Source organism: Suncus etruscus, chromosome 6 (assembly GCF_024139225.1).
Source record: "Suncus etruscus isolate mSunEtr1 chromosome 6, mSunEtr1.pri.cur, whole genome shotgun sequence".
Taxonomy (NCBI): domain Eukaryota; kingdom Metazoa; phylum Chordata; class Mammalia; order Eulipotyphla; family Soricidae; genus Suncus; species Suncus etruscus.
In genome coordinates this window covers 46,064,533-46,092,303 of record NC_064853.1, presented here as the reverse complement: position 1 = coordinate 46,092,303, position 27,771 = coordinate 46,064,533, and the positions used below count along the sequence as shown (strand labels likewise).

Here is a 27,771-nt window from a genome sequence, read left to right as displayed (position 1 = left end):
TGATAGAAATGGGTAGTATGCTTGCCTTGCTTAGTTCAATCCCCACATGAACCTATGCCCACATGGTTCCCTCAGTCCCACCAGGTATGATCCCTGAGCACAGAGTCAGGAGTAAACCCCGAGCACTGCCCTGTGTGACACACAAACAAAATCAAACTCACTTTAGGTATTGGCTGAGATGGAAACAAAACAGTCCCAAAGAGCACAAAGGGCCGAGGGGCTACCATGCAGGCAGAGACTCTAAGCTTTATATCTTTCACCATTGACCCCTGAGAACTGCCAGCTGTAGCCTGGTTGGGGGGGGGGGAAGGTGGGCAGGAGCACCTGAGCACAGCTGGGCCTATGTCAGTTCATGTACTTCTGAGTAGTCCTGAATCCCCAAGCACTGCCAGGGAGGATGCCCCCTAAAAAAGAAAGAACAAAGAGGTACAACCCTTTATGTCTCAGGACCCTTTAGGGGCCTTTTCATACAACTGTCTGTGTGCCTGTTTGGACACTTGTCTATACAACTGACTGTGCACCTGTACATATGCTTGTTCATAAGTACTTGTCATACACTGTGCACCTGTCTGTACAATTTCTGAATGCCTATGTGTTAGTCTGTTTGCCTGTCTGAGTACCTGGCTGTATACCTGTCTATATGCCTGTCCATGTGCACCTGCCTATGTGCCTATCTGTGTACTTGTTTGCATTGTTGTTGTGTGCCTATCTGTATCCTATCTATGCACCTGTCTTGGTGCCTCTCTGTGCACCTGTCTGTATGCCTGTCTGTACATGTCTGTGCACCTTACTATGTATCTGTCTGCACATCTATCTGATGTCATTTTTACTCTTGTCTGTATTCCTGCCTGTCCTATCTGTATGTCTGTGTACCTGTCTTTGTGCCTGTCTGCCTCTTTCCAAATGGAATCCATCCCAGCTCATGGGCCCTGGCTCAGCACCTTGTTTCCCTCCAACTTGCTCCACACATCATTTTGGTGTGAGTTACTAGACTTTTGGACACAGTGATATTTTGATATGCTAAATATCTTAAAACTTCTGTGTTTTAAGTTTCTACCTTAAAAGTATCTTACAGGGGCTGAAGAGATAACACAGTGGTAGGGTGTTTGCCTTGCACACAGCCGACCCAGGACAGATGGTGATTCGAATTCCAGCATCCCATATGATCCCCGAGCCTTCCAGGAGCAATTTCTATGCACAGAGCTAGGAGTAACCACTGAACGCTGCTGGGTGTAATCCTCCTCCCCCCAAAAGTATCTTACATGAACTACACTAAGAAGGGTGCTTGTTGAAAGCATATTAAACAGTTGCTGAAGCAATAGTATAGTGAGGGCTCTTGCCTTGCTTTGCTTGACCTGGGTTCAATCCCTGACATCTTCTGAGCACTGCTAGGAGTAATTTCTGAGTACAAATCTAGGAGTAACCCTGAGCATTTCTGAATGTGACCCAAAAATAAACAACAAAAAATCACACACATATAAAATAAAAATGAACAACAACAAAAACAAAAAAACCTAAATAAATAAATAAATAAATAGTTGCTGGGGATGCTGGTGGGGAGTTAGCACCAGTGAAGAGGGCACATTGAACCTAAGTTAGGCCCAGAACTCCATCGTTAGCACTGCATGGCCTAGACTCTCAGGGACTTGGAGTACCGATAGGTGGATAGGTGGGAGAAACCCCACTGCTAAGACTGACTCTGCCTTACCTCCTGCCAGCACAGCTGGGTGTGACTCCTATAAAAAATGTTTTAAAAAATTATTACTGTGGATAATAAGTCAAACTCTATGCCCTCCTGGAGGAGGGTATTCCGGTTGGGGGCAGGGAATGGGGAAGTGGGTGGATAGTACCTGGGGAACGCCTCTTCCCAGATGCTCCAATCTGAAACCCTCATTACTGTGTGCATATTAATGAGGGACCGCCTAGACCCTGCTCTCTAAAGGGGTGGCAAGCAGGAAGTGAAGGTCAGTGGGAAGAGCAAGGCCCAGGGGCACCAGAGGCTCAAAGTCAGAGACCATCTTTGTCCTCATGGATGGAAGGATGGTGAGAAGGGAAGGGGTGAGAGTGGTCTGGTCACATTGGAGGGTGCTGGAGGGATGGGCAGGGTTTTTCTTTTTTCAGATTTCAAAACTGAGGTTCAATGAGATCAGATGACTGGGTGAGTGGCCAGGAAGTCAGAGCTTGCTTCCTTGGGAGAGTTGGGCATCTGAAGGATGGGCAGAGGGGCTGCATGCTTTGACCTCTGCCTGTCTTTCTTGAGGGCACACCTGATGTGGTATTTTTGAGAAGAGCTGTATACTCTGACTTACAGCCCTCTAGGGAGGCTCAGAGACTGGGCTGCTCGGCCAGATCCTCTACCTGCCGAGACACAAGAGGGTGTCTATCTCCTGACACCCTCTTCTCCATTACCCTCACCCTCCACCCCTGAGCTAGCTGCTGCAATAACTCTTCTCTCCATTTCACAGATGAGAAGTGTGAGGCTGAAAGAGGAAGGTTCGCCAGAGCAAAGACAAGGCTATTATGCAGTGAGTTACTGGGGATATGGGTAATGCACTAGGGAGTTCATTGGGTGAAGCAACGACAAGCAATGAAAGCATGACCCCTGGAAGATATCAGGGGGATTACAGGGGTTGGGGGAGGGTGTCTTCTTTTAAACCTGTAGGTATGTGCATCCTTCATATCCCTCAGCCCTTCCCAAGAACTTACTGTTCCAGGAAGGCTTTTGGGGTGGCTCACCATGGCTCTAGGAGATCAAGTGAGATAACACCTTAACTTTTAGGGGAGTGATGGAGACCAAAATCTTCCTTCCCCTTCCCCTCCATTCCTCTCATCCCCAGTACAGCAGAGTGGAACAAGTCTCAGGTACTTTCTACTGGATCAGATCATGGACAATGGAGGGGTTGTAGAATGGAGAATTTGGTCCCAGGCTGGGGTGGGCATCTAGGATGACTTCAAATAGCTTGGTGGTGTTCCAGGGACAATCCTGTTAGAAGACCCCATAGGATTTTTTTTAGGGGTCAGACTATTAGGGAAAAATGAGAAAATTAGGTTTGTGTAAGTATGGATAGTAATGAAATTTTATTTTATTTATTTATTTATTTTTGGTTTTTGGGCCACACCCGGCGGTGCTCAGGGGTTACTCCTGGCTGTCTGCTCAGAAATAGCTCCTGGCAGGCACGGGGGACCATATGGGACACCGGGATTCGAACCAACCACCTTTGGTCCTGGATCGGCTGCCTGCAAGGCAAGCACCGCTGTGCTATCTCTCTGGGCCCATAATTTTATTTTATTTTTTGGTTTTTGGCTATACCCAGAGGCACTCAGGGCTTAATCCTGGCTCTGTACTCAGGGATCACTCCTGGTGGGAATGAGAAGATCATATGGGATCCTGGGAATTGGAACTGGGTCAGCCAAGTGTGAAACAAGTGCTCTACTCACTGTACTATCTCTACAGCTACATGTGTTCACTTACCCAGCATTTCCTGCCCAGCTCTTGTTGTGTCAAGAGAGAGGTTAGCCAGTCTTTGGGTGACTTTTAAAGTTCTTTAAAAGTCTCCAATGAGGGACAGACTAGATGTTTATTGGGCAGAAAAAGAGATGAACTGGACATTGCCACCTCTGCTCCCCTAATCTCCAAGACAGACAGTGAGATGTCAGTCAGCTCTGAGGTCTTGAAGTCAAGGTCAAACCCAGAGTTTAGCTCTGTTCTGAGCTGTTTGGTCTTAAATAACAATATCAGGGGCTGGAGCGGTGGCACAGGGTATAAGGCATCTGCCTTGTGCGCTAGCCTAGGATGAACCGTGGCTCAATTTCCTGGTGTCCCATATGCTCTTCCAAGTCAGGAGCAATTTCTAAGTGAATAGCCAGGAATAACCCCTGAGGAAAAACAAAACAAAAAACTCCCAATATCAACCACCATGTTTATCTGCACTCAGCTCACCTGAGTCCATAATGCATGCTACTTTTTGTTATTGTTTTGGGACTACACTTGCTGGTGCTTGGGAGCTATGCCTGGCTCAGTGCTTAAGGACTATGTGGTACCATGGATGGAACCCTGGCCTTCCACATGCAAAGCACACACTCCAGTTCTTAGAGCCATCTTCTTGGCTCCTAATTTATTTCTTTTTCTTTTTCTTTTTTTTTTTTTTTTTTTTTTGGTAGGGGGAGAGGACACACCTAGCAATGTTCAGGGATTACTCCTAGCCCTGCACATAGGAATTATTCCTGGAGGGTCTCAGGGGACCATATGGGATGCCAGGGATTGAACCCAGATTGGTCTGTGCAAGGCAAAATTCTTACCCATAGTACTATCTCTATGGCCTAACACCTTTATTTTGATGACTTTGTTTTCTCATTTGCATATTGGAGTGGGCTGGAGAATTTATCTGCTCTTTAGGGTCACCATGGGCTGAATGGGACCACAGGAGTAAATGTCATTCTTGCCCAAGCTTTTTTTTGGGCAGGGGCACACCCGATGACGCTCAGGGATTACTCCTGGCTATGTGCTCAGAAATCGCTCTTGGCTTGGGGGACCATATGGGACGCTGAGTTGATCGAACCAGGGTCTGTCCTAGGTCAGCCGCATGGCTGTGCCACTGCTCCAGCCTCCCTAGTCCAAGCTTTGTGGTACAGAGATACTGGGGAGGCCATTCTGGAGGCTCACAATGTTGGGACATACTGGAATATTCCTTCTTAATGAGGACCACAATGCTTTTGAGGGCAAAAGTGGTTGTTCCGTGCCCCCAGTAGACATAGGATGAGCCCATGGCTTCAAAGGATTGAGGGGAATGAGGAAGAACTTGCAGGGGAGGGCAGCAGATGGGTAAAAGCGCGGAGGAGGGAACAGCCCTGGCACAATTACTGGCGCCCAGAGAGCCAGTCAGGCTGCACCTTTGGCCTGAGGGCTACCTGCAGGGCCCCCAGATTCCCTTCCCTAACATTATCCTGTCTAGGGTTGAGTGGGGAGAGAGCTGGAGAGTAATTACAGAGTCCGTTTCTGGGCCTCTCCCTCCTACCTGCTGTGCTGGGCGGTCTGCCTGGATGGGACCCACGCACCCCTTTGACCACTTTAGCAGAGGCGGGGATTTGGGTTATCTCTGGGCAGTGATGGGTGCCTGCGACCCACGAGAGCTGTCAGTAGTCTGAAGAGGTGGAAAAACAAAATAGAGCTCATACATGGTAAGACATCTCCTCTGTGTTATAACAGCCCCATTTACAGATGGGGAAGCAGGCTGGGAGAGGCGAGGTGGCTCGTTCCTTTCTTTGTCCAGACATTCATCTTCCAACACCTGTGCATCCGTAGGAGGCTCTACCCCAAGAGCAAAGCATCCAGGGCACGTTGCTTCTGCTCTCCGCCGCCGAGGGGGGAGCGAGGGTGTGTTGTGAGGTCACATTTCGGCCTCGCTGGGATTCGAACTCCTGGCCCTGCTCCTCGATTTCCAAACCCTCCCCTTGCACGAGGGCACGAACCCGGGGCCCAAGCAGGGCCACGGGTCCCGCGGCCTTGGAGCCCCACTTCCTCGATAGGTCCCGCCCCGTGCACCTGTCCTCCCAGGTGAGTCCCCAGGAAGCCCCGAGCGCGGCCGGAACATGACAAGTGACACCTTGGCAGGTGTGGGCGGGGCCTGGGCGGGGCCGGGGCGGAGCGGGGGCAAGTCGGGGGGCGGGCCAGGGGCCGGGCACCCCGAGTCCGACGACGGGATCCCGCGCCCCTCGGCCTGCACCCCGCGCCCCGCGGCCCAGCCACCACCATGGGGGCCTGCCTGGGAGCCTGTTCCCTGCTCAGCTGCGTGAGTCCCGCGTCCGCGCCCGCCCCGCGTCGCCAGCTCCTCCCCGCGCCGCTCGCTCACTTTTGTTCTTCTTCCTCCAAATAGTTTCCTCCGTCTCCTTCCTCTAAACTTGTCTCTCTTCGCCTTGCACCCCTCACGGACCCCCTTTTCCGCGTCCCCCCCACTCCCACTTACCTATTCATCCATCCCTGCCCAGCTCGCCGGACAGCTGGTGCGGGGCCGGGGTCACCATCCCAGACGGGGTGGGAGGGTGGACGGGGTGCCCTGGGCAGCGCCCCTCTGGGAGGACTTGGGGAGAAAGATCCGGGGGTGACATGGGCCCCACGATTCCCTTCATCGCGCCCAACTTGGAGATGTCCTGAGGGTGCGCCTCTACCTCCCCGTCTCTTTGTAGGGCCTGGATTGTCTGTGCCCCTCCAGGTTGGTCTGCGTCCGCCTATGCGCCCAGCTGGCTCCCCCATCTGTTCGCATCTGTCTGGTGTCTGTTAGTCTGTCTGTCTGATTTCTGTCTGTTCGCCCGCTCCTTTGTCTCGGCGCCCTCTCCGTCTGTCATTGCCATTCTCCGTCTTCCGTCTCTTGTTCTCTGTCCAGCCTGTTTTCTGGTCCTTGTCTTTGCGTTTCCCTGGCTCACGCAGACCCTGGCAGGACCCCCCAAAGAGCTCCAGACGCTTCCCTTCTGGACTCTCGAGCAGAACATGGGGGTGGGGGGTTCCTATTTGAATTTCGAAGCCACCTTGACATTGAGGTTGCCTGACCCAGGCCCACCTGGTGAAACTCTAGGTTGGAAGACCCAGGCATTGAGGGAGGTGGGGGTGATGGGGTGATGGGGTACCCAGCCTCAGGAGGGCAGCCAGACTGACTTTTGGGGCTGCAGCCAACTTAGGGGAGGAGCATTAGTCAGACCCCTATGTGAGGCCCCTTCTCTTTTCCCTTTCTCCCAGCCCCCTTTCCTTTCCCTCTTCCCCTCATTAAATCTGAGGTTCATTCAGGCAGCCCCTCCCCCCCTGCCCCACACAAAGAGGCGCCTGAGGAAGGGGGGCTCCGTGGCTGCTTGAGTCTCAGACTCGCTTTCCTTTGTCCCAGATTTGTGTGTGTAGAATGGGGGCGCAGGGGTGGGGAGCTGGGGGGCTGGAGTCTTGCTCCACATACATTTTCTGAGAAAGTATGTACAGAGGCTGTACAGTAAGGCCCTGGATAGATCTTTTGTTCTCTGTGGGTCTCTGTTTTCCATCCCTAAAGTGGTGTGTGTGTATGTGTGTGTGTGTGTGTGTGTGTGTGTGTGTGTGTGTGTGTGTGTGTGAAAGAGAGAGAGAGAGAGACAGAGACAGAGACAGAGGCAGAGAGACAGACACCGACAGAGAGATAGAGATACACACACACACACACACACACACACACACACAGTGTGGGGGCACTTGGGCTCTATCCCTTCAAGTTTCTGCCTGTGTCTCTGGCCTGGAAGGACTGACTTCCTGTGGTGTGTGGGACTTGAAGGAGGTGAGCATCATAGGAGTGGGCCAGAATTTCCTCTGGGCTGGTGTGGAGTTTGTGAGAGAACTGCCAATCCCTGTGCCTTGTGTCTCCCCATCTGCCACCCTTATGCCTCTGGTAGGAATATTAAAAAGTGCCCAGTCCAGTTCCTGGCCTTTGGTGAGTGCTCAAAGTGGAATCTATGATATTATCAGCCTGGAAAGGAGGGTGGAGAGTTTTCTCTGGAGCCAAGTGTAGGTTTCTGAGTCATAAAATCCTGCCTCCGAGACTAGCAAACTCCCAACAGACCTGCTCAAAAACCCAGGCTGCCACGAAGGAAACTGTGACCCAGAGAAGTGACATGACTTGCCTGAGGGTACACTGTGAAAGGATGGGGATTTGAGCAGAGAGTGAGAAGTAAAATATGATTCCATGCTGAGACTTTACACTACAGAGCTCAACCATTAAGCCCTTGTCTGGCATGTGTGAAGCCCTGGGTTTGATTTCTGGCACCACAGACAAAATATACATAAAAGTAAAATCTGGAGCTGGAGAGATAGCGCAGGTGCTCTTGCCTTGCATGCAACCAGCCCCCAGTTCTAATCTCAGCATTGCATAAGGTTCCTGAACACAGAGTCAGGAATAAGCCTTGGACACTGCTAGGTGTGGCCCAGTTCTTCCACAAATCTGATTTCTGATCCAGTCCGCCTCTCACACCCTCCCACTTTATATCCTGAGTGCCTGAGGGATGTCTCCTTTCAGTTGCTCTGGAACTGCAAGGGCCCTTTATTTTCAACAGCCTCCTATTGGGGCTTTGGCATCTAGCACCATTCTGCTGAGTGCCCTGTACCATTGTAGTGATCTCCTACAGTCCCTGCAGTGTAACTATAGCAGTATAGTCACCTGGCTTCCATTTTCTGTGACTCTAGATAGGCTCAGAGATGTCCAGGGGTCCTCATGCCCTGTATGACACTCATCTCCAGGGTATCTTGTATTCTTTGCAAATCTCAGAGAGGAGGCTGGTGAGATTCTCCATAGTGTGAGGTGCAGGACTGGGGTCACTAGACCATACATTTTGGTGGAGATTTGTTCTAATCAGGGGTTTCCAGTACCTTTAGGAGAGGCATTTGGGGTCATTGGAGAGGTAGGAGAGGCTTTTATTTATACCTTTTCAGCCATAATCACGTGCGCATGGTGCCCACAGGAGATGGAATACTCAGGGAGCAACTTCTGCTCCTAGGGAGTGGGGAACGCCATGGAGCGAGTCCCAACAGGGTCTGCCTCTTCTAAGCTGCTTACCCCTGGATAGTGATGTCTCCCTTCTCCTGGGTTGTGATAGGGAGACCATGGCAAGATGTGCTGCACACCCAATGTGTATAGAGAAAGCTGGCTGGCAGCAGCTGCTTTGGAATAACTCAGAATGGTGAGTCCTGAAGTCTCAGGAGCCCACAGAGGGGGAGAAGTGAGGTGGGCAGAGCCAAGTTCTTAGACTGGAGCATCCTGTCCACTCAGGAGCCCCTCCTGAAAGCAGAGGACACAGTCTCATTGAATGGAGAACTTTGTCAGGCCCTGATGCCCTGTAAGTGGCACAGCCAGGACCAGAGCTCTTAGAGAATGGCCACAGTGGGTGAACATTGAAGTGCTGTGGCTAACTCATCTCCTGGGTTTCTCCTGTCCTGAGTTGGCTCAGTCAGTTTAGTGTGTGTGTGTGTGTGTGTGTGTGTGTGTTTGTGTTTGACCCTCACCCAGGAGTGCTTAGGGATCACTCCTGGGTGTGACTTTTCTCAGGACCCACTCAAGGAAGCACTTAGGAACCATATGGGGTGCCTGACATTGAACCTGGGTCCGCTGCTCACAAGGCAAACACCCTATCACTGTACTATCGCTCCAGCCCCTTTAGTACCCATTTTTTTGTTTTTTGTTTTTTTTTTTTTTTTTGTTTTTGGGGCCACACCCGGCAGTGCTCAGGGGTTACTCCTGGCTGTCTGCTCAGAAATAGCTCCTGGCAGGCACGGGGGACCATATGGGACACCGGGATTCGAACCAACCACCTTTGGTCCTGGATCGGCTGCTTACAAGGCATACGCCGCTGTGCTATCTCTCCTAGTATCCATTTTTAACTTTTGTTTTTAGCCTTCAAGAAGCTTATCATTTATTTTAGGAAGCGTGTTCTATATATTAAAAATAGGAATCACCTTTTTTAGTGTGAAAATGAGATCAATCCCAAATAAGAGGTATTGTCAGAGAGCATGCTTTGAAGTAGCACACAGTGAGAATTCTAGAATCACTTCTCCCCTTGATTTTGGTCTCTGGCTATTGTGGACCAGAGTCTCTCTCCCTATATCATAGATTGCACACCCCTTGATCTGACCTCCATTCTGTGATTTTTTCGAAATGGAGAATCTGATGGTTCTTATAGGCTGAAGTCCTGAATGCTTGTGACTCTATCTCCATTTTTTCTCTCGTTTCTCCTGAGCCCCACCAGGAGTAATTTCTGGATAAACTCTGAACTCAGCTAGGTGTGGCCCAAAAGCAAAAACGAAGAACAAAAACTCCCTATCTTCTCAGTTTTCCAAGGTTCTAAACTTGACCTAAGCTAACCCATTGTAACCATTTCAGTTCCATGGCATTAAATACGTTCACATTGCTGTGCAGCCATCTCCAGAACTTTTCTTCTTCCCAAATTAAAACTAAAACTCCTTACCCTCATTCCTATTTCTCCCTTCCACCCTCTCTTCTATTCCTCCCAGGAACTATCATTTTCTGCTTTGTCTCTATGAGTAGAATCATTTTATATTCTTCTATATTTGTTCCTTTGTTACATCTATTACCCCACCCTTTTTTTTTTTTTTTTTTTTGCTGCACCTGCCTGTACTAAGAGTTTATTTCTGGCTCTGGCTCTGTGCTCAGAGACCTGTGGCTCGATGAATGACTGACAATATGTGGTGCCAGTAATAGAATCCGGGTTGGCTACATGCAAGGCAAACATCCTACCTGTTTTTCTATAACAACTCCCCCTTGATGATGTCACATCCATCTTTATTTTACTTAGCAGAATGTTATATAGGTTTATGCATTTTAATGAATATTTGAGACCTCATTTTTCTTTGAGGCTGTTTGTTTATGCAACTTTTCTTTTTATTTTTTGTTTCTTTTTGGGATCATACCTGGCAATGCTTGGGAGACCATCTGGGATGCTGGGGTTCAAACCCAGGTCAGCCATGTGCAGGGCAAGCATCTTACCTGTTGTACTATCTCTCCAGTCCTATACCACATTTTAGCTTCTGTTCATCTGTCGAAGGTCACTTGGGTTCCTGTCTCCTTTGTCTATTGTGAGTAAGGCCTCTGTGAATATGGACACAGATATCTTCTTGAGTGTATGCTTTCAGGTTATTAGAATAGTATTTCAACAGGGAAGGCCAGTTTATTTTCAACAAAACAACTTTCTATGTTTCATTTGAAAGGATGCTTCCCAATTAGTTCAGAGGAGATCATTGGGGATCACTTATGGCACAGCTGTAGCCCCATAGGTTCAATGCTTGAACCCAGTGATGTGATGCTACTCTGACCAAGCAGTAACTGGTCACACTCAGTGATACACAGGGGGCCAAGCTGGACATCAAATTCAGGACTGCTGCATGCCAATCATGTGTTCCAGCCCTTGAACTATCTCTCTGACCTCTAAACTAAGAAACTTAATTTTTTGGGGGCCTGGAGAGATAGCACAGCGGCGTTTGCCTTGCAAGCAGCCGATCCAGGACCAGAGGTGGTTGGTTCAAATCCCAGTGTCCCATATGGTCCCCCGTGCCTGCCAGGAGCTATTTCTGAGCAGACAGCCAGGAGTAACCCCTGAGCACCGACGGGTGTGGCCCAAAAACCAAAAAAAAAAAAAAAAAAAAGAAACTTAATTTTTTAATTTTCCAATCCAAGCTAACTATGGTGTTTCCCCTGAGTGCACATGTGTTGTACTCAGAACAGCATGGTGCATGCTTTGCTGTGGCCCTCCATACTGCGCCACAGCATGTTGCTTCTCAGCCTTGTGACTTGCATCTTTCTTGCCCTCTGTAACATTCCATGAAGTAATGGGGCTATTGTTATTCCCTGTGGTTGAACATTTAGGTAATTTTCAATTTCTTGAAATTCTAGTAAATTCTTAAAACCTAAAATGTGAAGTCTAAAGAGATGGCTCAAAGGACTAAATACATGTTCTGAATTGAGGTCTGTGTTTGTTCCTGGCACTGCATAGTGCCTCAAGCTCTTCCAAGAGCACTGAGCTAGGAGTTACCTTTGAGTACTGGCAGATGTGGTCCAGAAAACAAACAGAATCAACCAACAAAACCAGAGCGATAATATGATGGGTAGGGTTTTGCCTTGTATATTGCCAATTTGGATTCAATCCCTGCATCTCTTATGATCCCCCTATTTCTGCCAGGAGTAATTCCTGAATGCATATTCAGGAGTGACCCCTGAGCATTGTCAGATGTGACCCAAAAACTTAAAAAAAAAAAAAGTACCACTTAGTGGTTGAAAAGATAGCACAGGGAAAGGCGTTTGCCTTGCATATTGCAGACCTGGGTTCCATCCCTGGCACCACTTAGGGCTGAGTGCTGCTAGGAATATTTCTTGAGCAAAGAGGTAAAAGGAAGCCCTGAACATTGCTGGATGTGTTCTTTAAACCAAAAATAAATAAATAAAAGTACCCACTTTGGGGGCCAGAGAGATAGCATGGAGGCAGAGTGTTTGCCTTGCATGCAGAAGGACAGTGGTTCGAATCCCAGCATCCCATATGGTCTCCCGAGCTATTTCTGAGCGTAGAGCCAGGAGTAGCCCCTGAGCGCTGCTGGGTGTGACTCAAAACCAAAAACAAACAAACAAAAAGAACCCACTTTATCATTATTTTTATTTTGTTATTGTTTGGGGCTTTTTGGAAAGGGGCATGAAGTCTTAGGGATGAAACCCAGCACCTCACACATGTAAGGCATGTGTGTTGCCACTTGAGCCTCACCCCCAGTCCTATGTAAGTGTATCTACAAAGTTGTCTCTTGAGTCTACACAGTGGCACTCTAAGTCTACACAGTAGTCCACTGACGCAACATGATTCCTGGAAGAAGATCCCATGAGCATCTTGATGGTCTTTAGTTTTGAGTTATTAGTTATTAGCTCTAGTTATTAGTTAATAATAACTTTAGTTATTCCTTAGTTTACCCCCATCATTTTCCTATTGTCAATAATTAAAGTGAGCTTGTGTATGTCCACATATACACATATTCTACTCCCATAGGCTGATGTGGCCCTAGGAAGTTCTGTCAGCTGCTCCCCATCTCTTAGAGGAGGGGCCAAAGCAGAATAAAGTACAAGTTCAGGGACACTCAGGAGCAGGTCAGGAGCAGTATGCTGGTCTTTCTTCTCCCTGTCTCTGGCTTCACAGGCTCTGGAAAGGGTCAGATATCAGGGATATTTACATTTTCATTTCCAGGAATCAGCAAATGAAAAGACTCAGCTCCCAGACTGAGCAGCAGCTTTTCTTAGGTCTCAGTTATTTGTCTCAAATTACAAATTACAGACAGGCGTTGATCCAGGAACTTGGGTACCAAGGTCAGAGCTTATGGCCTCATTTGATTTTCTCTGGTGTGAGTAAATTATGAGTAGTGTTTTACAGTAAAATGAAACTGTTATTCTTGAGTTAGAGGGTCCTTGAGCAGACATACCAAGCTAGCTCTCAGCAAACTTTCCTATGCTCTTAGCCTCGACACTTCTGAGTCTCAGCTTTCCCATTTGTACATGACATCATGGTGGTAGTGGTGATTAATAGCAAATTGCATACTGTCAGTGAGTTCAATGTAAGGTGCTCATTGCAGTGCTAAACTAATTACTTACATTTCATCATTTCTTGTGTGACTTCTGCAATTGTTTCTTTTTTTTTTTTTTTGCAGGGGTGAGGGGGATGGTAGGCCACATTCAGAAATGGCTCCGGGGTTACACCTGGCTTTGTACTTAGGAATCATTCCTGGCAGTGCTGGGTACCATATAGAATGCTGAGGATCAAACCTGGGTGGACCAAGGCAAGCTCCCTCCTCACTATTGCTCTGGTCTCTGAAAAGAGTCTTAACTTCTCCGATCTCGGTTTCCTTGCCCATAAAATTGGACTTAAAACATGCTTTTGTCTGATAAGCTCTTGATGGTTTGCCTTGAATAATAGGCATTTGCTTATCTCCTCACCACCAAGAGGCACTCAAACCTTACAGAGCTGGGGGATGGCATCTGAAAGATGTAGATGAGTTGCTGATGGATACACACACTGCAGGGGTTTGGACTTTAAGGAAGAGTTTCTTGGTCCTGAGCGATAGCACGTTGGGTAGGGCATTTGCCTTGCACACGGCCGGCCTGGTTTTGATCCCTGGCATTCTATATGGTCCCCTGAGCATTGCCAGGATGACCCCTGAGCAAAGAGCATAGCTGGATGTGACCCAAAAACCAAAATAAAAAAAATTTTTGTTTGTTTGTTTTGAGCCACACCCGGAGGTGCTCAGGGATCATTGCTGGCTGTCTGCTCAGAAATAGCTCCTGGCAGGCACGGGGGACCATATGGGACACCGGGATTCAAACCAACCACCTTTGGTCCTGGATTGGCTGCTTGTAAGGCAAACGCCACTGTGCTATCTCTCCGGGCCCTTAATTCACTTTTATTTAAAGCTTCTTTTCCCAGATTTAACTTTCTGACTTGTCAGTTAGTGATAAAACTTCATTATTTCTTTTCTTTTCTTTCTTTCTTTCTTTCTTTCTTTCTTTCTTTCTTTCTTTCTTTCTTTCTTTCTTTCTTTCTTTCTTTCTTTCTTTCTTTCTTTCTTTCTTTCTTTCTTTCTTTCTTTCTTTCTTTCTTTCTTTCTTTCTTTCTTTCTTTCTTTCTTTCTTTCTTTCTTTCTTTCTTTCTTTCTTTCTTTCTTTCTTTCTTTCTTTCCTTTCTTTCTTTCTTTCTTTCTTTCTTTCTTTCTTTCTTTCTTTCTTTCTTTCTTTCTTTCTTCTTTCTTTCTTTCTTTCTTTCTTTCTTTCTTTCTTTTTTTGGTTTTGGGGCCACACCTGGTCATGCTCAGGGGTTACTCCTGGCTATCTGCTCAGAAATAGCTCCTGGCAGGCACGGGGAACCATATGGGACACTGGGATTCGAACCAACCACCTTTGGTCCTGGATCGGCTGCTTGCAAGGCAAATGCCGCTGTGCTATCTCTCCGGGCCCCAAAATAAATTTTTTAAAATCAATTTATAAGCTTTTCTTTAGCCTCCTTGCATTAAGCTTTGTAAATAGGTAAAAAGGAACATTTTCAGGGGACATTTTCCATTTGAGGGAGCAGGGGGGGACAGAGCAGAAGGTGATGGCTCCTCCAGCACCATGTATGCCTTGTAATCAATTCTGAAATTGCAATCAGTTCTGAGGTCTCAGAGGAGCAGGTAGAGATCAGCTGAGATTTTATTTATTTATTTATTTTTCCCTTTGTTCGAGGAGAGGTAGGGGAGGGCCACACCCAGAGGTGCTTAGGAACTGCTTTCAGCTCACTGTTTGCCACAGGTGCTCAAGGGACCCTGCAGTGTTAGGGATTGGATCCAGGCCTCCTCCTACCTGCAAAGCATATACTTGGCCCATCGAGTTATCTCCTGAGCCCCAAAGTTGATCTTTCGTGATAAGGCTGTTTCTACCCATCCTGGCTTACATTCTCTTGGAGAAACCCAGGGGGTCTTTCCTTGTGGTGCTCAGGGAACCGTGCAGGGCTGGGAATGTAAGTTAGAATTCCTGCATACAAAGTCTGCTCAGTCTGTTGAACTATCTCCCTGGCCTCACCTCTCCTCCTCTTGTTCTGACAACTGCCTCTTCCTTTAACTCTCAGCTTCAGTGAGACATCTTTGGGGAGGAGGCCTCTGCCTCAGTCTAAATGAAGCCAGTCTCTAGTGACAGCACATAGGTGACCTCTGATAGGTCACTGAGTGTCCTATCAGTCTGGGGAAGCTCCAGGAGGGCGGAGCTGAGTCCTTCATGCTCTCTAGGCTCTTGAACACTTAAATGTCAAAGACTGGGAGAGGATAAACAGTTTAACAGACATAGACAGCTGTAGGCTTCTTTCTGCAAAGGCTCCCCAAGACAGGGTGCCAGTTATAAAAGATTTGGCATTACAAGGCCTCAAAGGATCTGAAACAGCCCTGGGGAAGGAAGGGAAGGGCTGATACTTGTCAGAAGAGCCTGGTGGAAAAAGGCCCGCTTTGGGACAGATGTTGGGCAAACATTCGCTGTTTGCTGCCCCCATCATTTGTCTGGTGTGTGTCCAACAGCTGATGTTTCTTCAGATAGTTCCCAAATTTCTCAGTAGAACAATCCTACCTTGTTGGCTCTTACATGCTGGAGCCGAGTGGCAGGCAAACCTAAGTGCACTATAAATCCTGTCAGATATGTGAATCCTGCAGAGGAAAGTTGAACAGGGAAGGAAAACCAGTTGGAGGGAATTTACAATGTAACTTTTCAATTTCATTCTTTGTTTTGTGGCACCAAAACCAAAGTGGCACCACAGGGCCAGAGAGATAGCACAGCGGTAGGGTGTTTGCCTTGCACGTGGGGGACCCAGGATGGACCTGGGTTTGATTCCCAGCATTCCATATGGTCCCCCCCGAGCCTGCCAGGAGTGATTTCTAAGCGCACAGCTAGGAATAACCCCTGAGCACCGCCGTGTGTGACCCACCACCCCCAAAAAATAGTGGCACCAGGGATTGAACCCAGTTCTCAGGCAGGCAAGGCATGTGCTTTACCCCTGAATTATAACCCCCGCATCCAATTTCATCTTACTACTGCTGTGAGTAGTAGGTACAGTTGTGATTCCCACTTACAGGAGAGGAAATTGCAGTTCAGAGAGGCTGAGAGGTTGAATAAGAAATTCATACAGCAAATCAGGGACAGAGCTGGGCTTCTGGATTTTTTTTTTAAGTGTGTGTGTTTGGGCCACACCCAGTGGTCTTCAGGGCTTACTCTTGGCTCTACTGTCAGGAATCACTCCTAGCAGGCTTGGGTGATATGGGATGCTGAGTATTAAACTCAGGTCTCGGGATGAAACCTGAGCTCAGGGATAAAACCTGGGTCAGCCATGTGCAAGGCTTACCTGGTCTCTACATTTCTGTGTGTATATGTGACATGTGATATATACACAAAATAATATATACTATTACATACAGTATATAGAACATATCATCTTTTATATATTACGGTCATATATGGTTATATTATACGGTTATTATATATTATATGGTTTTTGAGTCACACCCAGCAGCATTCAGGTATTACTCCTGGCTCTGCACTCATAAATCACTCCTGGCAGGCATGGGGGATTATATGGGATGCCAGGGATTGAACCTGGGTCATCCTTAATGCAAGGCAAATGCCCTACCCACTATGCTATCGCTCTGGTCCTGTGTCGTGTGTGTGTGTGTGTGTGTGTGTGTGTGTGTGTGTGTGTGTGTGTGTGTTTTCCAACCATACTATGTCCCGCTAAGTAAATAAGTAGGGTGTTTTCCACCTTGCAGACTTGATTCCTCCCACTCCCTTGTAGTCTGGACATCAAATATGGCAGTCTCAGGGGAAGAGGTCGGGAGGGAGCTGGAGGTTTGAACAGAGCAGGTGAGGGGTGCAGTGTGCTCGGTGCATGATTTTGCTGCTCTCCTCTCCCACAGGCCTCCTGCCTCTGCGGCTCAGCCCCTTGCATGCTGTGCAGCTGCTGCCCCTCCAGCGCCACCTCCACCGTGAGCCGCCTCCTCTTCACGGTCTTTCTCTTCCTGGGGGTGCTGGTGTGCACCATAATGCTCCTGCCAGGGGTGGAGAGTAAACTGTACAAGGTGAGTGTGGGGGGAGCAGGGCGGGCACCTCAACACCTGGTCCTGTGATGGTTCAGCCCCCTCCAAGCCAGGGAACCTAATTAATGGGAAAATGGCAGTCAGGAGCATTCTGGCACCCATGAACAAAGGGGTGAGGACCAGTTTCTCCTTTTAAGCTAAAACCTAGTATGGGGCTTCTAAGGCCTCCTGTCATGTCCTCACAGACATGCGTGTGTGTGTGTGGGGGGGGGGGCAGAAATCCCTTGGGGAATTTACTGGAAATGTAGCTTCTTAGAGGATAGTTCTGCAGAAGAGAGGGTCCTCAGAAGGGCTTCCTCCAAGAACCTTAGGACACTTTATGGGGGACACTTTGAGAAACCCAGCAACTGCCTCCCAATCTGGGTCCAGCCCACCTTTGCCTTTGGAAGGCTGCTGTACAGAAGGAACTTGGGATTCCCTCCCTGGACTTCAGCTGAAGCAGAAGTATAGGCATGGAGCCCGGAGTGAGGGGGTTGGCTTGTAGGTATAAAACCCTCCTGGCTAGCCTTGGCAGGGGTGGATATGGTGCAGGGGACTTCAAGCTACATCTGTCTCCACAGCTGCCCTGGGTATGTGAGGGGTCTGAGACCACCATCGTCACACAGGGCCACATCGACTGTGGCTCTCTGCTTGGCCATCGTGCTGTCTACCGCATGTGCTTCGCTATGGCAGCCTTTTTCTTCTTGTTTTCCCTGCTCATGATCTGCGTGCGCAGCAGCCGTGACCCTAGGGCTGCAATTCAGAATGGGTAAGAAACGGGGTACCACCCCTGAATCTCCCTTAAAGGTTTCCCCTGCTCTGCCTCAATCAGATCCTGGAATCCCTGGATCCAGGAGGCAAAACAAGACATCCCGTTTGGTTATTCTCATTTCTCAGAGGAGCAAAAATAGCTCAGAAAGTGCAGCAGGAGCCAGAGAGATAGTATGTATAGCTGGTGTTTGCCTTACAGTGGCCAACCCAAATTCAATCCCCTCTCATATGGTCCCCTGAGTTCACTGGGAATGATTCCTGAGTGCAAAGCCAGGAGTAATCCCTAAACTTACTGTTGGATGTAGCTCCCCAAAACGAACAAGCAAACGAAAGTGTAGAAACATGCCTCAGGCCATACCTTGGTACCATTTGGAGCCTGAACCCAGAACTCTATCCTCAGCATTCTTTGATCTTTTCTGGTGCCCTCAGTGCTTTGTCTAGGGCTTGTCAGACTTCAGGCCCCCAGAAAGACCCGTCCCCCTCTTCATTTTATCTGTCCTCTGGAGGCCAGGCCTGGTTCTGACTCTAATCTGTCCCTCTCCACCCTCACCCCAGGTTTTGGTTCTTTAAGTTTCTGATCTTCGTATCCCTCACTGTGGGTGCCTTCTACATCCCTGATGGCTCCTTCACTGACAGTAAGAGGTTTCAAAGAGGGAGGGAGTGGGGTCTGTGAGGGAGGAGGGGCCTTGAGGGAGTCAGGCTCTTTGTGGGAAGAGCTTTGGTGGGCCTGGCTCAAGCCCTGGCACACACCACTGGAGAAGCACTCCTGCAGGTGTGTGAGGACCTAGCCCACCATACCCTGCCATCATTAAGGCTTTGCTTCTCAGTGAAAGAATAAACTAGTGTGAGTGCACTTCTGAGCACTGCATGGACCTGGCTCTCAGGCTGCACCACCTTTGTGTCCTAACCCTCACCCCCAGTCTGGTTCTACTGTGGTGTCGTGGGCTCCTTCATCTTCATCCTCATCCAGCTGCTGCTGTTTATCGATTTTGCACACTGCTGGAACCAGAGGTGGCTGAGCAAGGCCGAGGAGTGCGACTCGCGTGCCTGGTACGCAGGTCAGTGTTGTCTGCAGCTTCCAGTCTCCCTGGACAGCTCAGGAGTGGAGTGGTGGGTGCCACAGGAGGGACCCTGAAAAGAGAGCATCAGAGCTAGGTGGAGGCAGGTCATGTAGGGGTAGGACAGCTTCTGGCAAGTCTGCGTCCTGCAGAGTGGGTCACACACAGCTAGCCCTGACTTTAAACCCCAGCGATGCTTCCTTAGAATGGAAACTCATGCTTTTTCCATGGTGCTGGAATTGACCCAGGGTCTTACACATGCAAGGGATGGTCTCTGTTGAGTCACTGCCTGCTCCGTCTCTCCCTCCCTCCCTCCCCCTCCCTTCCTCCTCCCTCCCTCCCTCGCTCCCTCCCTCCCTCCCTTCCTTCCTCCCTTCCTTCCTCCCTCCCTTCCTTCCTTCCTTCCTTCCTCCCTTCCTTCCTTCCTCCCTCCCTCCCTTCCTTCCTTCCTTCCTCCCTCCCTTCCTTCCTCCCTCCCTTCCTTCCTTCCTTCCTTCCTTCCTTTCTTCCTCCCTTCCTTCCTCCCTCCCTCCCTCCCTCTTTCCCTCCCTCCCTCCCTTCCTCTCTTCCTCCCTTCCTTCCTTCCTTCCTTCCTTCCTTCCTTCCTTTCTTCCTCCCTTCCTTCCTTCCTCCCTCCCTCCCTCCCTCCCTCTTTCCCTCCCTCCCTACCTCTCTCCCTCCCTCCCTCCCTCCCTCCCTTCCTCCCTCCCTTCCTCCCTCCCTCCCTCCCTCCCTTCCTCCCTCCCTCCCCTCCCTTCCTCCCTCCCTCCCTCCCTCCTTCCTTCCCTCCCCTCCCTCCCTCCCTCCCTCCCTACCTCCCTCTCCCTCCCTCCCTTCCTTCATTCCCTCCCTCTCCTTCCTTCCTTCTCTCCCTCCCTTCCTTCCTTCCTCCCTCCTCCCTTCCTCCCTTCCTTTCCCTCCCTCCCTCCCTCCTTCCCTCCCTTCCTTCCTTTTCTTCCTTCCCTTCTTCCTTCCTTCCTTCCTTCCTTCCTTCCTTCCTTCCTTCCTTCCTTCCTTCCTTCCTTCCTTCCTTCCTTCCTCCCTTCCTTCCTCCCTCCCTCCCTCCCTTCCTTCCTCCCTCCCTCCCTCCCTCCCTTCCTTCCTTCCTTCCTTCCCTCCCTCTGTGCCCAGGTGTGATCCCTCACAGTGCTCAAGAGGCCATATGTGGGGCTGGAGCGGTGGTGCAGTGGTAGGGCATTTGCCTTGCATGTGCTGATCAAAGATAAACCTCAGCTGGATCCTCAGTATCCCATATGTCCCCCAAGCCAGGAGCAATTTCTGAGCACATAGCCAGGAGTAACCCCTAAGCGTTACCAGGTGGGCCCCAAAACCAACTCCCCCAAAATATATATAATTAAGAGGCCATCTGTGGTGTGGGGATTTAAAACAAGATAATGGCAATTGTAGTTGCTCAAGGCAAATACCCGATCTCTTTGGCTCCTCTTTCACTTTAGAAATTACTAAAGTTACTGTATTTGAGGGTTTTTTTTTCCCTCTTTTTTTTTGGTTTTTGATTTTTGGGTCACACCCAGCAGCACTCAGGGTTTGCTCCTGGCTCTGCGTTCAGAACACACTCCTGGGGGCCGGACAGATAGCACAGCCATAAAGCATTTGCCTTGCATGCTGCTGATTCAGGACACATGGTGGCTCGAATTCCAGCATCCTATATGGTCCCCTGTGCCTGCCAGGAGTAATTTCTGAGTGCAGAACCAGGAATAAATCCCTGAGCGCCACTGGGCATGACCCAAAAACAAAGACAAAAAAAAGGCCCAGAGAGATAGCACAGCAGTGTTTGTCTTGCAAGCAGCCAATCCAGGACCAAAGGTGGTTGGTTCGAATCCCGGTGTCCCATATGGTCCCCCGTGCCTGCCAGGAGCTATTTCTGAGCAGACAGCCAGGAGTAACCCCTGAGCACCGCCGGGAGTGGCCCAAAAACAAAAACAAAAACAAAAACAAAAGAGAAAAAAAGAAAAGAAAAGAAAAAGAAAAAGAAGGAAAGAAAAAATAAAAAAGAAATAGCTTCTGACAGGCACAGAGGGTGAGGGTGGGCATATGGGATGCCAGGATTTGAACCACTGTCTGTCCTAGATCGGCTGTGTGCAAGGCAAATGCCCTACCACTGTGCTATCTCTCTGGCCCCTATCTGAGTTCTTTTAAGGCTTTTTGGTTTGGTTTGATTTTGCCTCTCAAGTGATTCTGGGGTCACTCCCAGCCATACTCTGCCAACTGGGCTGGGGATTCAGTGCTAGTTTCAGCGGAATTGCTGCTGCAGAAGACTTCCGCCTGGGTCACCTTGGTGCTTAGACACCTCCAGCTGGGCCCTATATTATCTCCCCAGCCCCAGGTTTGTTTGTTTGTTTGTTTGTTTAGTTTTTAGGCCACACTAGCAGTGCCCTGGGTCATTTCTGGCTTGGTGCTCAGGAAACCTGGGCTTCCAAAGCATTTGCTTCAGCCCTCTTCACCTCCCTAGTCCCCACTATGTGTGCAGGTAGGAGTGTCAGAGCAGGCTGGGGCCAAGCTCAGAGATGCCATGGTGAGGTGACTGAGGAGATTTTTGTCATTCCTGAGATGAAGAGGCAGATTCTTAGATGGGGACTCTCTGACAAGCTCCTGGAAGTGAAGGGGTCTCAGTGCTTTCTTACCCCCTGCTTGCTGTCCCTTCTACCCAGGCCTCTTCTTCTTCACCCTCCTTTTCTATACCCTATCTCTTGTCGCTGTGGCACTGATGTTCACCTACTACACCCATCCTGGGGCCTGCCACGAAGGTAAGGTCTTCATCAGCCTCAACCTCACCTTCTGCGTCTGCGTTTCCATTGTCGCTGTCCTGCCGAAGGTCCAGGTAAGCCTGCCTGCCCTGGCCTGTGGCATATGGAACTATGAGGAACTGGAGTCCTGACTGCCTTGATTGGGTGTGGGGTAACAGTGGCTTCTGGGGGCCTTGAGAGGGGGTGGTCAGGTCACATACAGACAGTAACTGTGGCTTGTGCAGGGCAACAGGGATGGGCATGGTGGACAGATGCAGGTGGGCCAGCCCTCACCTCAGTGTGAGCAGATGTGGCCTCCAGGACATTCTCCTGGGCAAGAAGTCACCTGATACAAGAGGGCAGAAGGGAGAATGCATGGTATTCTCCTAGAAGAGGTGGGTGCACTGGCTCTGAGGGTGCAGCAGTTTCTGAGGTACCTGCATTGGGGTGAGTAGCTGGGGGGCATCCCTCGGGCACTGCTGATGGACTTTGCTCTCGCCAGGATGCCCAACCCAACTCGGGTCTACTGCAGGCCTCGGTCATCACACTCTATACCATGTTTGTTACCTGGTTGGCGCTGTCCAATGTTCCCGGTGAGTATAGCCCTGTCTGGGGTCAGGGCTATCTGCTGTCCTGTGGGTGGCTAGGACCTTCAAAGGTGACAGAGACGCTCTGTCTCAGCTCCAGTTGAGATTTAGCTCTAAGAAAAAGTGGGACCTACCTCTTTTTTATTTTTGGTTTTTGGTTTTTGGGTCACACCCGGCAGCGCTCAGGTGTTACTTCTGACTCTATGCCCGGAAATCGCCCCTGGCAGACACAGGGGACCATATAGGATACCGGGATTCAAACCACTGTCCTTCTGAATGAAAGACAAATGCCTTACCTCCATGCTATCTCTCTGGCCCTGGGACCTACCTCTTGAAGAAGCTGCTTCTCTGGACTTTGTCCATGACTTGCTTTCCATGGCTTGTGTCTGTCTGTCCTTCTCTGGGGCTGGCTCTTTGCCTGTCCTCAGACCTAGCCTGACCCTGTTTCTGTCCCCAGACCAGGAATGCAACCCCCACCTGTTGACCCGCTTCAGCAATGGGACAGTTCCCGAAGGTTATGAGACACATTGGTGGGATGCACCGAGCATTGTGGGGCTCATTGTCTTCATCCTGTGCACCATCTTTATCAGGTATGGGCAGTGGGCTAGGATTTGTAAGTGAAGGGAGACAGGGGAGCCAGAGGTTCTGACTGCAGCTGCCTCGCAAGCTGCATATTCAGTCCCTGTAGGCCCTGTGTGATGAGCAGCAGAGGTGGACTGGCTCTGCCTTCCTTTCCTATGCCCTCAGCTGCTAAGTGCCTGTCTCTGTCATGGCAGCTGGGCCAGGAAAGGAGGGAAACTGGGACTAGTGGGTAGTGACTTTGGAACCATGGCTTTACCTTTCTGAGTTTTGTTCTTCTTGCAGTGACAGGAGGGTCACCACATCCCAAGCCCAAAGTGGCTTTGACCCCACACTCTCACTGGAGACAGGACAGCATGTATTCTAGGCCATGGAGCAGTTTTTAAAAAAGAGTTATGTAGGACCTGAGAGATAATACAGTGTGTAAGGCCTTTCCTTGCACTTGGCAGATCTGGGTTTGATTCCCTGAGCACCACCAGGAGTGATCCCTGAGCACAAAGCCAGAAAGAAGCCCTGAACACAGCTGGGTGTGGCCCCCAAGAGTCCCCTTATCCCCTGCCATAAATAAGTAAAAAAGTGAAAAGGCATCCTAAGAAGTGGGGCTGTAGCTCATGGTTGGGAGCTTGCTTGATGGGCATCTGACCCTGGTTTCCAGCCCCAGCTCCGAAAGGAGAGGCCAGTGCTGATCAGTGTGGACTCTGAGCCAACATCTACATTATTCGGCTAGTGTGATCTTGGCCGATCCACTTAATATTTCTATGCCTCAGTTTTCTTATCTGTAAAACAAGGCTTATGATATCTACCACACATGCCTCAGTTTTCTTATCTATAAGATAAGGCTTAAGATACCTATCACACTGGATTGTTGAAGAGTTTGAGAGACAGAAAAAGCTTAAAGTTAGAAATTGGTAAGCAGAGGTGCCAGGGAAGTGTTGGGAAATCTCAGATAGCTGAGATTTGCAAATGGTGGCTTTCAGTGTGCAGGATGGCATGTCATAGTTCACAGGGCTCTTTCAGGCTCCTGGCATTATTCTATGCAGCCCGGCATTGTTTTTTGTGACTCTCTCTGTACCTGTCTCCGGTGCTCAGGAACTACTCCTGGCTTTGTGCTCAGTGGTAGTTAGAGAACCAAATGGAGACTCAGGTTTGAACCAAAGTTGGCTGAATAAAAATCTACACCTGGCTAGTGTACTCTCTCTTCAGCCCCCCACCAAAAAACAAACAAACAAACAAACCAGCATAACTTGGAATTCCAATATTGTATTTGTGTCACAAATTATTACAGATATTAAAAGCATCAAGGCATCATTCTAAAATAAAAGGCATGACAATTATTGTTGAAATTACTTTTTATTATAAATATGAAAGAAAGGTATTAAATTGGTAAATCTGTTTACCTAAGACTATTGGAGGGAAAATAGCCTGTTGGCAAATTAGCCTTATTAGCACCCCACCCCAACCCAGCATCCCAGCTTGAGCCTGCCCAGCTTCACCAAGGACTGAAGAGAGTAGAGACTGGGATCATGGGGTTAGGTTTGGAGTCTCTGGTTAAAGACAGTAGCATGACTAATGAGTATGGTGTGTGGTCATTGGAGAAGGCAGTGAACTCTGGGGCACTGATGAGTGTCACTATTTTATACCTTAGTCTACTAACACTCCAGCACTCCAGAAAGTTGGTGCCACTACCTCCCAATTTACAGAGAAGGAATCAAGGCTCAGAGAGGTAAAGGTCACACACAGAGAATCAAAACAGTTTGTTAGAAATCAGAGTGATAGTACAATGGATAAAGCACTTGCCTTGTAGCCAGCTGACCCAGGTTCAATCCCTGGCATCCCATAAGGACCCCCATGTACATCCAGGAATTATTCCTAAGTGCAGAGCCAGGAGTAACCCCTGAGCATCACCAGGTATGGCCCTCCCCAAAGAAATAACTTAGTATCAGGCCTGAACAATAGTACAGCAGTTAGGGTTCTTGCTTTGTATATGGCTGGTCCAGGTTTAATCCTTGGCACCACACATAGTCCCTTAAACACCTCCAGGGATGATCTGAGTGCAGAGCCAGGAGTAAGCTGAGCACCACTAGATGTGACCCAACTCCCCCACACACCACACCACAGAGTCTGGGACTCTGGGACCATGTGCCCATTGCTGTGATGACCATGCTCTGGCTCAAGAGCCCACAACACTGGCCCTGACAGTCCTGTCCCCTCTCCCCACAGTTTGCGCTCCTCAGATCACCCACAGGTGAACAGCCTGATGCAGACTGAGGAATGTATGCAGGTGACACAGCAGCAACAGCAGCAGATGGTGGTGAGTGAGGGACGGACCTTCGACAATGAGCAGGACTGCGTCTCCTACAGTTACTCCTTCTTCCACTGCTGCCTGCTGTTCGCCTCACTGCATGTCATGATGACATTCACCAACTGGTACAGGTGTGGTACAGCCTCGGCCCAGCCCTTCCTGGTTCCCCTAGGCCTGCTCAAGGCTTAAGCTGAGGGTGTAGCTCTGGGACACTCCCTGGAGTCTGCCCCACCCCACCCCACCCCAGCATCCCAGCCTGGGCCTGCCCAGCTTCACTAAGGACTGAAGACAGTAGACACTGGGATCATGGGGTCAGGTTTGGAGTCTCTGGTTAGAGGAATCAGAATATGGAGCTCAGTGAGGCTGTAGTGATAGTACAGTGAGTAGGATATTTGCATGCTTACATGCTGCTAACCTAGATTCAATCATCCATGATTGAATGGATGAAATGGTCCACTAGGGGTGACCTTGAGTGCAGAGTCAGGAATAATCCCTGAGCATGGCCAGGTAAGGCCCAAATAAACAAACAAAAACCAATAGGGGCCACATGAAAACACAGATCTGGTCATTTGGGTAAGACTGAGCGAGGGGATGATTGAGCAGGACTAGAGTAATGAGGTTAAGGGCCAGAATAAGAAGGACAGGGGTCAGGATAGAGGACACAGGGTCAGGGGTGAGAACTGAGGTCATAGCAGCACAGCATTCTTGGCTCATTAGGAGGAACACGCTCAAAATAAGCAAGAATTGAGATCAGTGGCATAGAACTTGAGGGATAAGGTCAGATTGCGAGGATAAGACTGAGGTCCCAGGGCAGGATAAGAACTCAGTTCACAGTACTCTGCTCCCTTCACTCACGTCCCTCAAGGTTCAGTATAGTCAACTATAGTTACAAGTAGACTGGGCAAGATGGACTCTACAGTATGAAGCCCCTGATTTAGATTAGAGTTGGTATCAGGGACAAGTCTGTGGAACAAGGTTAGTAGCTATGGCCAAGGGCAAAAAATCACAACAGAAATAGGGGATCTTAACTATATAGTGGTTAAGATGCTTGCTCTGCACACAGCAGATCCCCATTTTACTACCCTGCACCACATATAGTACCCAAGCTCTGTCAGGAATGATCCCTGAGCACTGCTGAATGTGACCTAACAAATCCTCCTCCACAAAGAAAAGTATCAGAACAGGGATTAAAGCCAACAAGAGCAGAGCTGACACCAGGTTCTTGGGGGTGCTGTGTTGCAGACCTGGAGAGGCCCGGAAGATGATCAGCACATGGACAGCCGTGTGGGTGAAGGTCTGCGCCAGCTGGGCTGGGCTGCTGCTCTACCTGTGGACGCTGGTGGCTCCGCTCCTCCTGCCACAACGAGACTTCAGCTGAGCCCCTGACCTGCACACCAGCTGCTGAGGTCCTGCCTAGGCGGGCCTCTCTCTTAGTGCCTTTGGGAGTGAGATGCCTAACGGCTAAGCCCAGGCCTCGCTCTTCTGATGCCCCCACATCACAGGGCTATTTTTTCCTCCCCTTGCCCGATGACCCATACTTGCCCTCCTAAGGAAAGGGCCCCTCTTCTCAGGAGAGGATCCTGAAAGAAAGATTCCAAACAGCTCAGAAAAGAGCACCCAGCACTGAGGCCCGAGCATAGCTGACACCCTCCCCAGACCCCCCATGCCTTGCTGAGTCTCTAAGACTGCCCAATAAACCAGCCAGTGCGTGCACCTTCCCACATCAGTGACCCCATCCCCACAGTTACATTGCCTTGGGGAGAGAAACACCACAATCCCTAGTCCCCCCTTCTAACAAGCTGTGTGAGTATGTGTGTGTATGAGTGTTTGTGTGTGTGTGTGTGTGGACCTGGGCACTCCTATTTCTGCAGCCCTGCTGCTCTCTAGAGTTCTGGGCCAGGCAGGAGTGCAGACCTGGTGTGTTGGGAGTAGGGAGCCAACCTGAAGCCCCCAAGCACTGGCAGATGGAGCCTCAGGTTCTGGCTGGGCAGGTTGTACCCCTGAGAAGGGCATGCACCCCCTCCCCACCTGCTCTCCTCAATTCCTACACTCCCTCCTGGCCAGGAAGCAGAAAGCAGGTGGAGACGGGGCCCGCTGCCTGCCAAGTGCTGGAGTTGCCCGCCAAGTACTGGAGTTGCCCGTCCACTGTTTCCTGCTGCCCTGCCACAAGCACCCACCTTCCCTTCCTTCTATCCTCACCTCCCCCCACCTCCATCTCCTCTCTCAGTTTCTTCATATCCACTCTCAGTCGGTGTCTGGGACTCTGCAGCAGGAACTCTTTATTTTCTGCTCCAGGTTTCACTTGCATTGCTGTGTGTGCTATGCTAAAATCAGGGGAAGGTGGGAGGGATTGGACAGTACACAGAGAGAGATCATCTTCCCAACATTCACCCACAACTAAAGACTTGCACACACACACAGACTAGTGCAGTTCAAAGTGGAAGTGGGGTGTTCCTAAAATAATACACCCCCCTACTGGAGTGCTTGCTTCAACCCAAAAGGAATCAGAAGACCAAAAAGCTTTATGGGATGGGAGGGAGGTCAGACGGCTCATGTAGTGTACACACTGCATGGTCCCCGAGGACCACCAGGAGCACAGAGCTGGAGT

At 49.6% G+C, this 27,771-nt stretch overlaps 1 protein-coding gene across 1 annotated transcript; it reads left to right on the top strand.

The window, feature by feature from the left end:
• The first annotated feature begins 5,665 nt into the window (after window positions 1–5,665).
• On the top strand, window positions 5,666–26,792 carry SERINC2 (serine incorporator 2). Its single transcript, XM_049774835.1, has 10 exons — window positions 5,666–5,789; window positions 16,964–17,125; window positions 17,704–17,891; window positions 18,449–18,528; window positions 18,814–18,951; window positions 21,621–21,790; window positions 22,198–22,288; window positions 22,740–22,872; window positions 25,082–25,294; window positions 26,406–26,792. Exons 1-10 carry the CDS (start codon window positions 5,751–5,753, stop codon window positions 26,539–26,541), a joined length of 1,350 nt encoding a protein of 449 aa, XP_049630792.1. The 5' UTR covers window positions 5,666–5,750; the 3' UTR covers window positions 26,542–26,792.
• The last annotated feature ends 979 nt before the right edge of the window (window positions 26,793–27,771 follow it).